Source organism: Chiroxiphia lanceolata, chromosome 10 (assembly GCF_009829145.1).
Source record: "Chiroxiphia lanceolata isolate bChiLan1 chromosome 10, bChiLan1.pri, whole genome shotgun sequence".
NCBI classification, from domain to species: Eukaryota; Metazoa; Chordata; class Aves; order Passeriformes; family Pipridae; genus Chiroxiphia; species Chiroxiphia lanceolata.
In genome coordinates, this window is record NC_045646.1 from 114265 (window position 1) to 128001 (window position 13737).

At 40.8% G+C, this 13737-nt stretch overlaps 2 protein-coding genes across 3 annotated transcripts in view; both read right to left on the minus strand.

Moving 5' to 3' along the window:
* The window catches only part of CP (ceruloplasmin), a 28332-nt gene extending 27844 nt beyond the window's left edge, over positions 1–488 (minus strand). Inside the window, 1 exon segment of the mRNA XM_032697983.1 lies at positions 408–488. The gene's annotated coding sequence lies outside the window, so the exon portion shown is untranslated.
* Positions 489–938: 450 nt separating this feature from the next.
* Positions 939–9813, minus strand: LOC116791947 (transmembrane 4 L6 family member 1-like). Of its 2 annotated transcripts, none has more exons than XM_032698475.1 (5): positions 8086–9813; positions 4695–4784; positions 4464–4612; positions 3549–3726; positions 939–2621 (listed from the first exon to the last, which is right to left on the minus strand). In XM_032698475.1, exons 1-5 carry the CDS (start codon positions 8143–8145, stop codon positions 2607–2609), a joined length of 492 nt encoding a protein of 163 aa, XP_032554366.1. In that variant the 5' UTR covers positions 8146–9813; the 3' UTR covers positions 939–2606. The 2 variants fall into 2 exon arrangements, with proteins under 2 accessions (XP_032554366.1, XP_032554367.1); XM_032698476.1 differs by lacking the exon at positions 8086–9813 and adding an exon at positions 6484–8060.
* Between the last annotated feature and the right edge of the window lie 3924 nt (positions 9814–13737).

A 13737-nucleotide genomic window follows, 5' to 3' on the forward strand; every position in this document is an offset into this window, starting at 1 on the left:
CCTTATATAGCAGAGAAAACAGCTGCATTAAAAGTACACACATCAAATCTTCATGACTGATCTTTTATTAAAAACTCAGAGATCATGCAACAGGCTGAAATATTTTTTCCTAAAAGCAGAGGCTAAAATTAATAGTAAGCAGCTTATTTTATAATGAAATTTGCTCCTACTTCTATTATAAGCTGTTCTGATTAGAAGAAACTAACTTGGGAAACAATGCCTGAAGCAGCATTTGTTCTGCAGTACAGCAGTCCACATCACAACTTAGTCTGTATTCAAACTGAGCTCTGCAAATACCAAATCATAGTGTGGTTATTTTGCTGGCACACAAAACCACTAGAATAGGAAACAACCATTCTATACTAAGAATTAAGCAAATCTACAAGACAGTTTCTCAAATATCTTACCAAGTGTTGCAAGCACTGCTTTCCTGTTGCTGTCGTTATCCATGAGTTGATGCCAAGACTGTTACCGAAAAGTCATGTTTACTCTGGATGAGTGAGTTCTCTGCCAACTGAAATGAATGCAACCTAAACCAACTGCTTCTCCACGATATAGTTGATAAACCTCCCAAAACACTGTGCTAGGCACCAGGCAACAAAGGAATCCAACTAGTCTTTTTTTACATAACAACATAAATAATGAGTAGCAATGTTGTGCATTAATGCTACATGGATCTGAGCTGAAGTTTTAAATCCTAATCTACCCTAATCATTCCATCTATTGCAATTTCTAAAATTGTTTCAGTTCTTTAATTAATTGTGTGTACCAGAAAGACAAATAACCATTATGCAAGCATAAAGGCAAAAATCTCTGAGTTGCATGGCATTATACCTGGCTCCACTGGGGATCCTCTTCTCCGCTTCTCTCCTTCCACACCCATTTAAACTTGCAGATATTTTTTCAAACAGTGTTTCTTCACATACAAAGACACTATTGCACAGCTGCAAGGAATTTTGTGTGTATACACTTGCATGCACATATTGTCCTTCCTTCCTCCCATAGCAGAGCAAGACAGGGATAAATACAACAAACAAATGTCATTAAAACTCTCAACTACTTCTATGTATTTAGGTATGAATAAATGCTATTGCAAAAATCATGTGTCCTGAGATTCTAAACACAAACTCTTCCCATCTGTGAGTTCTTTTGCTGCTGTGGATGTGTGTGTACAATTTTGATTTCACAGTTAATTTCTTTTTTTCAGATACTCATTTGTACAGGGCAGACTCGACTGCGTGGACAGCCCGAGATACCTCTCAAGTTTCTGTCTACCTTTAAAGACCATCCTCCTAGTTACAAATGGCCCAAGGATGCACTGACACCCATGGGAGCTTTTCTCCCATAAATAGAAATCAACTTGCCTCTTTTCAAAGACAACATTAACAGCTAAATACCAAAAGTGAGACTCATTTCTCTGAAGTAAATAGCACATCACATTTTGGTTTTCACTTGAAAATTGCCACTACCAGCTGCATACTGATCTTGCCAGCAATGCTGTTGGCAGCACGTTATTCAGATTTACTTGTGATAAAACATTCACTCTAATATGCTACAAGCTATACCTCAGAGGTTCTTGCCCAGTAGCTTACAATAATGCCTCCAGGTTGCTTACTGGTGAAGTCAGGTATTTCAGATTAATCTGTTTCTGCTGACCTGAATTTGGACTGTATTCCCCCAACACTGTGGGGCCTGAGGGTCTACTGAGTGAGGTAAAAAACAAGAGTCAGGCCCACATTTTGTTTTGTGTCCTGTAATGCTCCTGTAATGGAGCAGTCAGAAGGTGATCCCCCTTAGGGGGGAAAGAGGGGACTCACAGCTGGATTCAGCTGCACGGGGACCCCTTTGAGAACTGCCAGCCAGGACTAGGATTCCACATGTGCGGCTGTATCTGTCACAGAGCTGTTGCTGAACCCTTGTTGATTCAGCTAAATGATCCAAACCAAGCAGTGAAGCAGTTCCACTCTGGCAGAGCCTGTTGGAGAGGAAAAGCAGGTTATAACCTGACTGCATTATATCCACATTCTCATGCCACCACTGTCCTTTACTCCAAGACCAGGCAAGCAGTGTTTCAGCATGGGCAGGGAAGGAATCATTGACACCTGATGGGTATTTTTAATACAAATCTTTATTTGTGAAATACAGGGGAAGTTCAGAAAAATCCTGAAAAGGTGAAGTGCATGTATCCACCCAAAACCCAGTATTCATTTATATCCAGGCCAGACTAGATTTGGTTTGTGTTCATTCCAAGATCAGAATGAAAGAGCAACTTTATTGGGAAAGCGAGATAAAGTACAGAGCCGTTGTGTCAGTATAAAGAAAAAAAATAAATAAAGCCTCTTTAGTGATGTGTTCAGGCAACTACCTGTACTAAGATAAAATGAACCAAAGAAATTCAGGATACGTTTTGCCTTTAAGTACAGGCAGGTTAGTGACAAACCTGCATATGACTCCCATAACAAAGGCTGGCCCCAAGTCAGTTAAATTGATGGCAACAGCACAGTTTGACAACAATGTGTATTTCAGTATGCATGGAATGTTTAAAAAAAAATCCACAGAATACTCATTGCATTACACATGCACGACGTCAATGCATTGTCAGGTTTCTAGCAAACATATGTCTGCAGGGGGAACAAAAAGAAAGAAACATATTAACATATTAATGGAAAGAATGCTAATATTGTGTCCCAAATATAAATGAAAAAATTAACCTGACCAAATTTAGACAACCATAGCATGCCTCTTCTGTACTGCATTTAGACCATGGAAGACAGGAGGAAGAAGACAGTAATAGCTTTGAAAAAGCCCCAACACTCAACTATATCAATTAAAAATGTGAAACACATTCTTTTCTACAATGTGTGATACAAATGATATCTGGTTCATACCTCAAGCTAACACTACCACTATGACACTGATTTTAACAATACACCCAAACTGTTTACCAAGGCTTTAAAGAAATTTGGAGGAAATTCCCTTTCCTCACTCAAAAAAATCCACCTTCAAAACCCCTTCAGACCTGTCTGCAGATTTTATTAGCTGTAAAATTTAATTCCTTCTCTTATCTTACTTTTACTAAGCAAGGTCAGGATGTTGCAGTTTTCATTACATGCAGCATATTATCAGTAGTTTATGAGCTGCTGTGGGCAAAACACAAGGCTAATGCAATACAGTTAGAACAAGCATCACACCATGCAACCATGGTTTAGGCAAAGTCCACAGCCACCAAGAGATCAGTGTCTCAGTTATATCACCTATATAGTGCTGATGATCACATGTGCCACTGGGCAGACAAAAGCCTTCCAGCTCCTTGCTCCCATGCAGACTAACTAATGTCACTGTGAGAGCTGAGCAATCAGCTGAACGCACGCAACCAAACACTACATGAAAATGCTAAACACAACTGGGCTATAAAATCTGTTGCACAGGGAACTTGTTGCTTATGAATATCTAAAAAGTAACTGCTGAGTAAGACTCCACAGTAGCATCAGTAATAATACTGTTTCATGTTCATCTGAGAAGCGGGGTTATAACTACAACCGACTTACCTCCTCGTGACTGCACAACCCACACAGCCCTCCAAGAATGCCATTGATTATCTGCACGAAGCACAGAATGAACTCTATTCCTCCCAAGACAAGGAGGATGGAAAAGAGGGTGACATTCCACTGCACGATGTTTTGAGGTTCTTGACATTCAGACCACTTGTTATACTCAAATAAGTACCTGTACACAGCAATTAAAAGTGTATTAACATTGTGTCAGAGTGGATGCTTACCATACACTAGAACCAAATTATGCCTAGTCTGTAACTGCACCAGGGATATTCACTCCAAGTGAGAACAGAAAAATCAGTGTTTATTCCATGCAAAGTTTCACAGAATCACCAAATATGCTGAGTTGGAAGGGACCCACGAGGATCATCGAGTCCAGCTCCTAACCTTGCACAGGACTGTCCCCAAGAGTCACTCCATGTGCCTGACAGTATCATCCAAACACTCCTTAAGCTCTGTCAGCCACTGTACCACTTCATGCTAACACAAAGCAACTTCAGAAGCAAGCCTGACAAAACAGACTCTTACACAAATCATATGACAAATTTCATAACAACCACTATTGATAGGTTGAAAATCCCTCAAAATCATAAAACTTTATACTTGTTAGAGATGTTCAGGGACGTGAACAGTATATGATATATAGATTTAATTATATATAATATATACATAGAGTATATAATATATATTATACACTATATATATAATTATATTTTTTTTCTATTGATTTGGTTTCATATTATAGCAGTGTGGGTAACTGATGCCATTTGTTTAGCTTTTAGTGAGCGAGAAGCATAAAATTATGAATGAATCTTGATATATCGTTACTGGTTATTGCTGAAAGGTACTGGAATAAAGCCCACGTGTACGTGGGGTAAGATATAACATCCTCAAGAACAGACAACTTACCCTCCAGAGGAATCAGTGAAAGGATAGATCCAGTTTCTCTGTAGGTGGGTAAAACAATATGGTCCTTGAGACAAGCCCAGTGCTGAAATGATTATACAGTATCCAGAGCCAAGGATCCCAACAAAGGCTGCCAGAACGGAGGACAGCATCTGCACAGCAGACAAACATGAACTCTCAGCCATCATCTTGTGTTTGGGACTAGCTGGGACTGGGGTGTACAGGCTCACTTACCACACAGCTCTTCCCACAGCCCCCATGGCCAAAGCAGCCACAGCAGTCCCCATTGTGCAGCCCAATGAACACTGCAGCTGGAATGAGTACCTGGGTATGGAGCAAACACAGCGTTCGTTTTGGTTGCACAGAGAGGGCAGATAAAACACAGTCTCACGCTGCATTCATTCATGTTACTTCTTGATGGTCAGCCTCTACAGGTGATTCAGCTTTACTCCTATTTAACACAGTAGTCATCTCGCCAGGATACCCCAGGACAGGTGTATTTCTACTGCCACTTTGTTTATACACAGCACTTAAGTGCAGAAAGAGCCTGTATCCTGCAAACAAAACGCTTTGCAAAAGAAGGCATTCACTTTCTGCTAAATGAGACTACAAGATGTCTCAATTATTTATCTAAAAACCAGCTACTGCCAATATACTAGTTACTTAAGAGCAGTCGTCACTGCTTGTGTGACAAACCAGTCTGACTGGTGTAGAAAGTCTAGCAATATTTTGCCCAATTCAGGCAAACATCTCATTACAGACATCTACCGGTTTCCAGTGACAGAAATGCAAAGTAACAGAGCAGAAGCTATCTGTAAGAAACATAAATTATCCATACTCCAGAGCTTTTAACATAAAATCAAGAAGGAGCAGAGCTGATTAAAAAAGAGGATCCTCCCACCAGCACAAACAGCACTTTAATAGAGTCCACTTATAAAGAATCTACACCCAGGAGTACTCTGGAAAATCATACAGAAAGAGTAAAGAGTTACCTGCAAACTGCATAGACTTATTTAACAAGAAACTAAAATAAGAACTATCCAGTTGAACAGACACATACTTGTCAGCCCTTACTCAGACCTACTGCTGAGCCCCAGTGCTGCAGGTCTAGAAGAAGTCGTACAAGTGTGTTGCAGGAGCAGTTCCATTGATTTCACTTGTATTATTCTCTTGTGTGAAGCCCAGTCTTTGCAAATCTCGGTCTAGGTTCCAATGGGGCTGTAACACACTGTAAACTCCTCTCACTACATAGAGCACAATTGTTTTCAACCTGTGATATGCAGATGCCTTAAGATCACAGAATCACAGAATGTTAAGGGTTGAAAAGGACTTGTAGCCTCTTTCTGAGGCCTTTTAAAAGCAGATGAAAAAGGAAGCCTGGAGTCAGGGGAGTTAAATATGCTACAATGTGGTCCACAAAACTGAAAAGGTAGAAAATAATAGCTTCACATTAACATGAACATACTCGATTCTTCATCCTTTGCTGTTACTCAAGTGCAAAGCTTTGACAACTGCTACTCGATTCCTCTGAATAGAATCATGAAATCAACCAGGCCGGAAAAGACCTCTGAAATCATCAAGTCCAACCCTTAAATCATCAAGTCCAATAAGTAGCTAAGGTAGAGAAATAACTGTCAACCTCTCAGATAACAGAAACTAAGGAATTGTAAGTAAATGCTAGTTAGTTAGGGAGATTTAAAAGGACAATGGTTCAATAACAAAAAAAAAAAAAAATTAACCCTTTATGCAAACTGTGACCTGCTGAGAGGCTTGGCTTGCATTTGGATTCTGTGACCTAGACCCTATGATTTTTTTAGCTTTAAACTGACATAATCTTGCAGATAAGATAAGCAACAGTAATTAATAACACCTCTAGGATAATATAGTTAATTTTTTTTTATACAACTACAGAGTTTCCTGCTGATGAGATATTTGATGAATTATTTAATGCAATTGGTAAAAGAAGAGCCGTACGAAATAGTTCCAAAATAAACCTGAAAAAAGCCACCAGGCCACTACTTACCAGAAGGCCTCCACCTAGAATGCCATGAAGGCACTCTACGTATTTGCCAAGGTGATGCTCTGAAGCAAATCTTGTTTCGCCATTGGGAAAATAAAGTAAAATGTTGGCCACAATGCAGAGCAGGGCAAGGATGAGCAACTTATAACCAACACATCTAGCACACCTTCCAAAACACATGTCCTCAGCTTTACAAATTCTCCTTACGTTGGATCGGACTAGTCAATCTCATACCTGTCCACACCTAAAAGAAGACCAGTGTTTATTCTCACCTCCTTAAATACCAGGGATTACCTTAGCTACCTGGATGACGTTTACAACCCTTCCTAACCACCCTTCCCAATTGCAGAGCGAGGGAGCAGGGACGGCAGAACGCCACCGCCCTTTTTAAATGCAGTAATTGTTGATGAACCAAACGCAATCAAGGAAATATTGAATACTAGGTAATTTCACTCTAATATATGATGCTTGAAATGATCACTGGTGAACATGATTAGACGTGAACAACAGGCTTAAACCACAACACAAGTTCTGTTGGGAACTGAAGAAAAAAGGTTTTGTTTTCTTTGTTAGAAGAAGCTTTGAATTTTAGGTTTATAGACTGATTCAGAACAACCTGAAGCCAGGGAAAGACTGAGCTGACATCAATAGTACTGAGTCAGAGTTTTGGGTACAAACAGAATAAGGTCTGCAGCAATGAGCAGTACGCAGAGCAATCTCTCACTGTGCTGTCCTTTTGATGGAACAACAGCAAACCTCACCAGGAGGTTAGAAAACAAATAAAATGAACAGGTAGGCTTCTAAGGAGTGTCCTTATTCTTGCCATTATAAGACAAGCTGAATTTAGATTAATAGCCATTTGGTAAGGAGCTTGGTAATAGCTGAACCACTGGTGAAAAATACTACTTTAAAAAAGCAGGATTCTAAAAGACAGTCCTTGCACTGAAATATCATGTATAGAAACACACACACAAAAAAGTACCGAGAGAGAAACAGATTTTATCAGGAGTTTCCAAAACATGTACCAGTAAGATTAACTCGCATAGTAAAGGGAGATACAAAGTGACCTATAAAAATTAAGATCTAGCCTTTTATCTTTTCCCTCATGCAGATTTTGCTAAAATAGCCCAAAGTTTTCTTCTTCACATATACACAGCTCAACAGAGAGGTGTGAGCTGTCATGCCCACTCCCATCACATGACAAGAGGTAAAATGCACAGGCCCAGACTAGATCTAGGAGGTGCTGCTGCTACTACTATCATCACAGTACAACATAATTCTCACCGCAAAAACAGAAGTAGACAACCTGAATTTGGGAATGTACAGGATATCAGAAAATTATAGTGAGATTTTTTCAAAAACACTCATTCAGGTTCAGTTTTGGGTTTTTTTGAGGGGGGGTGTGTTTAACAGCTAAATAACACAGTAAACACAAGCCCAAATCAAATCCACGGTATACTTGCAAGAGATGTGAGCAACACTTAAGCTGAGGGAGAGTGTACAAAAAGAAAAGGCGGGGGGAAGGGGTGGGGAGAGAGCAGCCTGGTGCAGCTGTGGGCCTGTGATGTTTGTGATGTAACTTCTCCGGGTATTGTAGCTGCTGACCTTGGAGACTTCCTTCATCATGAGAAATATCCTCCAATTGTAGAAACACGGGCTGGCCATTATTGTGCACCTCACCTCTGATGACTAAAACAAGCATAAACATTAACCTGCAAGTTTCCTCTGCAGAAGGAGATGGCTGCTCAACTGAAAAGTCCTTTTATTGTGTTACACTAAAAAAACCCAAACCACTCCTCCACAAAACACCCCACCCAATACCCTTCCTCCCACCTCAACAAGCACAGCATACAGATGGCCACAGGGACATAGGTTTAAAAACTGTTCTATTTATAACCTACTTAATGGTTTTCTAAACACTTGATTGAAATAAAATTTTACATAATCAAGAACTTCCTATATTTAAAATCAATTCTATATTTAAAATAAAGCATATGAGGCATTTCAGGCTGCAGTTAGAACCAACACCCCTCCAACAATACAATAGTAGTTCATATAGATTACAAAAATCTTGAGCTTTTTTACTTTGTGGGCCTGTTTGCTTCATAAATCCTAATTTTACTGCTTGGCAAGTTGAGCAGCGGTGGATTTTTGGAATGCATCGTGGGCATATTGAGTTTTAAACTACGAAATGTACTCACAGACAAGCAGTAGGCAAACACAGGCTTCTGAATCTGAGAAAGAGCAGGGCCCAAGTGGCAGCCTGTGACATGCTCCAGCACCATCTGAGTTTACACTAGTGTAAACAAAACCAGAATTGGGTTTTGAGTCTTTTATACAAGAACCACAGAGTTTGCACTTGGAGAGGTGAGATAATTGCGTACACCCTCACATGTGCTTCCACATGGCCCATGGGAAACTCCACTGTTTCTCTCTCACAGGACAATTTCTGTAGCTCTGATGCCTACCACAGACAAAGAACACATATTAAAATCCAGTACCCAGTGTTATTAAATCCAATAGAAGTCTAGACTAAATCCTAAGTTTAGATCCTAGGTCCAGCCCTCAGCTCTGGCTTAGAAGTACCTATAGCAGTGGTACAGGAAGGACAAGATCATCAAAGGGGCAGTGAAGCAATTTTGATAGCACACTAAGGTCCAGCAGGTAGGACCACTGCCAAAGATTTTCCTATCCTCCCCTGGCAGGACAAGACGGTTCATAAACAATTACAGCAACTGGCTTGTGTCCCCAGGTCATCAACTCTGCAGGTTAAAGTCTGTCAGCACAACAGTGCTGCATAGGGCAGGACACTAACCCTTCATGGAGAGAAGCGGCTAAAATTAGATGCCTTGTCCAATTATTGAGGTACCTAATACCAACGCTATTTTCACATGGAAGGATCCAGCAGCCCCTCTATAAAACAAACCCCCCACCTCAATAGTCCTTGTTGCTTTGGCTCTTCTGTTGCAGCAGGAAGACAGAAGTCTACTTCTTTCACAAAATGGAGATGTTAGAAAGAAACTAGTGTTTCCTGATGCCAAAAAGCAGAAGATCTCAAAAACAGTAGAAGAGTTCTCTACATTTAAGCTCTGAAAAGTTGAATGTTCTCCAGCTTTCTGTATCTGCTCCTCAACCAGCCCAACAGAAATAACAGAAATTACTTTCTCCAGCTCAACAGTGTATTGGAAACACTTGCTATATTTTTGGACAAGTCCTAAGTTTACCTATTGTAAAGAGGAGCAGTTTATCAAAAAGCCCCTACCCAAACCCCATAAGACCACAGAATTTTATCAAGAAAAAGAAAACTGGGAAGTATCATATTTCTCCTACAAAAGTAAATTACGACCACATCTAGCACCAACAGAAGAAGGTGAGCTGCAACAGCAAAGTGCCACACAAAAAAAGTTGATACCTGAACTCCATTATTATATTTTAGTGCCAACAGTAATCCTGGAAACACCTACATCCCTCCACTAAAGAGGAAATCAAGCAGGGCAGGAGGAAGGCTATCTGCAAAATAAGTATCCAGTTGGACAGACTGCCCCAGCCCCATGACACCAGACAGCACGTTGTCAGCAACAGGGTCAAGCAAACCAAGCTCAGTTTCCCCACTGGGCTACTACATTTGAACCTGCTGCACACTGATGCTGTAAGACTCCTGTGAGCTGAAGATGCCACAGAACTCTCTTTCCTCAGCCCTCTGCCACGTTGTCAGGACAGTCTGGCTGCTGCTCCCTTCGTGGAAATTAGATTTCTCTAGCTCAGCTATGCCAAGTCCCCAGCACTAAGCTTGTTAATCCTCCCCAACTCAATGATTTGTTGTTGGCTTTTTTCTTTTACTATTTTAGCACCAGAACAGGTTCTCATTCCTTATAACTAGACAAAGGATAAAACATCTGCATCAGTGTTTTCCAAGCAAATATAAGCAAGCTCCTGACCTAAAGATGCCAGAAAAATGGATTGAAAAACATAACATGTAACAATGTTCCCAACAGTTTCTTCTAACACACCAAATGGTCAGTCCTACTGCTTTACGCTGCCTTACAGACACCCCTGGGCACAGTTTGCTAAAAGACAGCAGTCAAGAGACACAGCTGAAACAGACACATGACATGTCTTCCAACTGCCTTGAAAACAATGCAAAGAGAGAAACAAATAAGAAGCCTTGAAGCAAATACAATTTTTTTACATTACAAAACCTGATCAGATGTGAATCAAGGGGACCTCACTAACATCACTGCCATTTGGACACCCTATGCTACAGCTTCTACAAGAAAGGCTCAATATTAAACTTTTCTTGCAGAACTTCTGGTCCCACCCACCATCAGTAAAAGGTTAATGGAGGGAAATGCTTCTTGTTAAAGCACTGGCAGGGTGTGGTAACTGTCAGGCATCCGCAGATGAGACACAGTCATAACACCAAGGGCTGCACTGATGCATTTGGAAAGACTGGGCAACACAACGTGTATCGACAGAGGTTATGAATTCTCACTTGTATTCCCTTGTAAGCCATTCTCATCTGTTCTTTTACTGTTTAGTAGGTGGTTGCTCACAGAGGCCAATACTAGCTCAGACAACTGCTGGGAAAGTACTGGCAATGTGCAGCCACCTGTTGGCTAATTTAAGGGCAGGCTCATGGCCAGCTATGCAGGCAGAGCTTTGGTGACCTTAGAACAGCCCTGACTCCCTTTGACCCGTCCATTTCTCCATGTCCAAGTGATGCATCGCCCATGTTTTCCAGCCGTCATCCACAACAACACCGTGCTGTAGCTGTGACTGTCCTCTCCACCTCCCAAAAGTACGTTGGTTGCCAAACTCAACCTGGACAGTCATGAGAGGAAAGTGCTCCCCATGAAGTCCTTGGTGCCTGTGGTCTCCTGGCCACAAACAGAAGAAAGTTTCTAGATTACTTTTATTAATTACCTCACAGCTCCTCAGATCAACTAATGAGCTACTTAACGAGTACGAGCAACCACCTGTTCCCCCGAGCACATGAGAGCAATTGCTCCTCACCCGGCTGTAACATGCGTGTGCTTGCTTGCTACCTCTGCCACCACTTTGAGAGAGAAAACTGATCTGAGCCACAGAAGTCAGCTTGGAGTGACTGCCCACACTTCTACACAACAACACACATTGACACATACAGAGAAGAATTAATTTATTAATAACAATGCTGACCTAAGAGGAGTCAGCAATGATGCAACAAAAGTAGTTTTGACATTTAACCAACCAGTTTGGAGACTCAAAAGCTTACAATCAGGGCAGAGCTACAACTAAATGAGTGTATAGAAATTCCTCCCTCTAAAGAAGAACCCATAAACCTTACTTAAAAACAACTATTACTACCATAGACTTGCAATGCCATGATCAAATAAACCACTTCAAAAACTGTTTTCTGGTGACATACAAAACCATGCTGTAGCCTGCATTCATTAATTCTTACAACAGTGTTATGATGATAAAAGTAGGACATGGGACAATGAAATGCTATTTCTATTTCTGCCACAGCCTGTGGGTGAAACCTTGGCCATGCAAAATAGCCAACAAAAGTTTGTTTCCCTTGTACTGTACTATTTACACACAGGTTTGCATTTTCTGTTTCTAGTCTATCCCTAAAAGTGTGACATTCTTGTAAAAATTAAACAAGCATGAGGCTTTACCATCACTGCATCACCATAAGCATCCTCTGCTCTACAGTGTGTGTTTGTTATGATGGCTGTATGGATTAGAAAATTGGCATTAGCTCAGCATACGATCTCCGCATAGCCCAGCATGATGAACAGAGTCTTCAGACTCACTATGTGCCACTGGTGTCTCCCACTCCCTGCAGCAACCTGCACAAACCAGGCATCCAGTAAAAGACAGCCAACTGAGAACACGGAACAAAAAATACCATGATTATGTCTTGGCTTTTGTGGTACTAAAGTCAGACATTAAGCACTTTTCTGTTTCTCATATAGTGATCCTGTGGGTAGTGAGGCTACAATCTAGCAAAAGAAAGATCACCCCTATCATACCACATATTTTAGATCTGTAGGCTCAAAAAAAAAAGGGAAGAAAACAGAAAATCAAGAAATTCATTCCCCGTTTTGTTTCTTTAGCATTGCTCACACAGTCTTGCCTCTGGAATTAGCCATTAGTAAGTTCATATCAAATTTTTTAAATTATTCCTGCTGAACAGTCCCACAACTGCTGCTTGGCTGAGAACAGTCTACGTATTGATTCCATAGCAGAAGGATGCAAAATTGAATGTGTAAACTGAACGTGTCTTTCACCTTTGCATGACTGATACTGCAGCATGCTGCCTGTCCTTGCCTATCCTTCAGTTTTGGTAGTAGCTGAATCACAATGAGAAAAGCAAATCAGACATGACCACAAGACTTTTGAAAGATCATTTCCTAAACTTCAGTCCCACCCTTCCATGAACCTTCGCTATCATCATTTCAGTTAGGACTCCGAAGTCCACTTAACAACATACACACAGTGCACCGAATTTTTGCTACCAGCTGGTCCTTAAAATGGCTGTCAATCACAAAGCCAGCTATTTCTGTCATGCTCCTCCAAGTGGTCCATCGAGACCTCAAAAATGCTATACAAAGGTAGCATACATATTTAATAGGACAGAATTATTTAAAAAACTCAAAACATTATTAAAAATTATTCAAAAAATAACCCCCCTAACAATTAAAAACTATGGTTAAATAACAAATCAGACCACCGAAGATGTCTTTTCACTTGAGCAACGTTTAACAGAGAAAAGCAGAAGAAAATACCATTTAATGCTGATTATGAGTTAATTAATTCTTAGTCTTTTTTTAAGGTAACATACTGGAACAACACAACTGAGACTATTGTGTGTAAATCTGCAAAACACCTGTTTGCCGTATGGTGCCTGTACTAGATACGGTGCTTTAGTGTGGCTGCTCCTTTCACAAGGTCCTTCAAACTCAAAGATGTGGTGCCATTCTGATGAACCACAATTGCCTTGGAGGGTGGGGAAAGACTAAGTTCCTGAATTAGGAGTTTTCCTTTGTATTATAATTACAGCTAAAAGTAGTCGTGTCACTCGTGCACCAAAACACAGAAGTTAATGCTGCAGAACTACAGACGTGTTCATTCCAGAGCAGCGTTCCCTCACGCAGCCATCTCCTCTGGGGTCGGGTCCTGCCCGCGGGACTTTCTGCCAGCGCTCAGAAGACGAAGAGTCCCAAGAATTCCACCAGCTCCCTCTAGTGATAATTAGGCTGCGACTAAACA

Excerpts from the sequence above, each read along its gene's own strand:
- LOC116791947 (XM_032698476.1), bottom strand. The coding sequence starts at position 6,660 with ATGTGTTTTGGAAGGTGTGCTAGATGTGTTGGTTATAAGTTGCTCATC. Across the intron at positions 4,785-6,483 it reads TTCTAGGTGGAGGCCTTCTG|GTACTCATTCCAGCTGCAGT; the intron begins GTAAGTAGTGGC and ends CTCCATACCCAG. Across the intron at positions 4,613-4,694 it reads GCTGTGGGAAGAGCTGTGTG|ATGCTGTCCTCCGTTCTGGC; the intron begins GTAAGTGAGCCT and ends TCTGCTGTGCAG.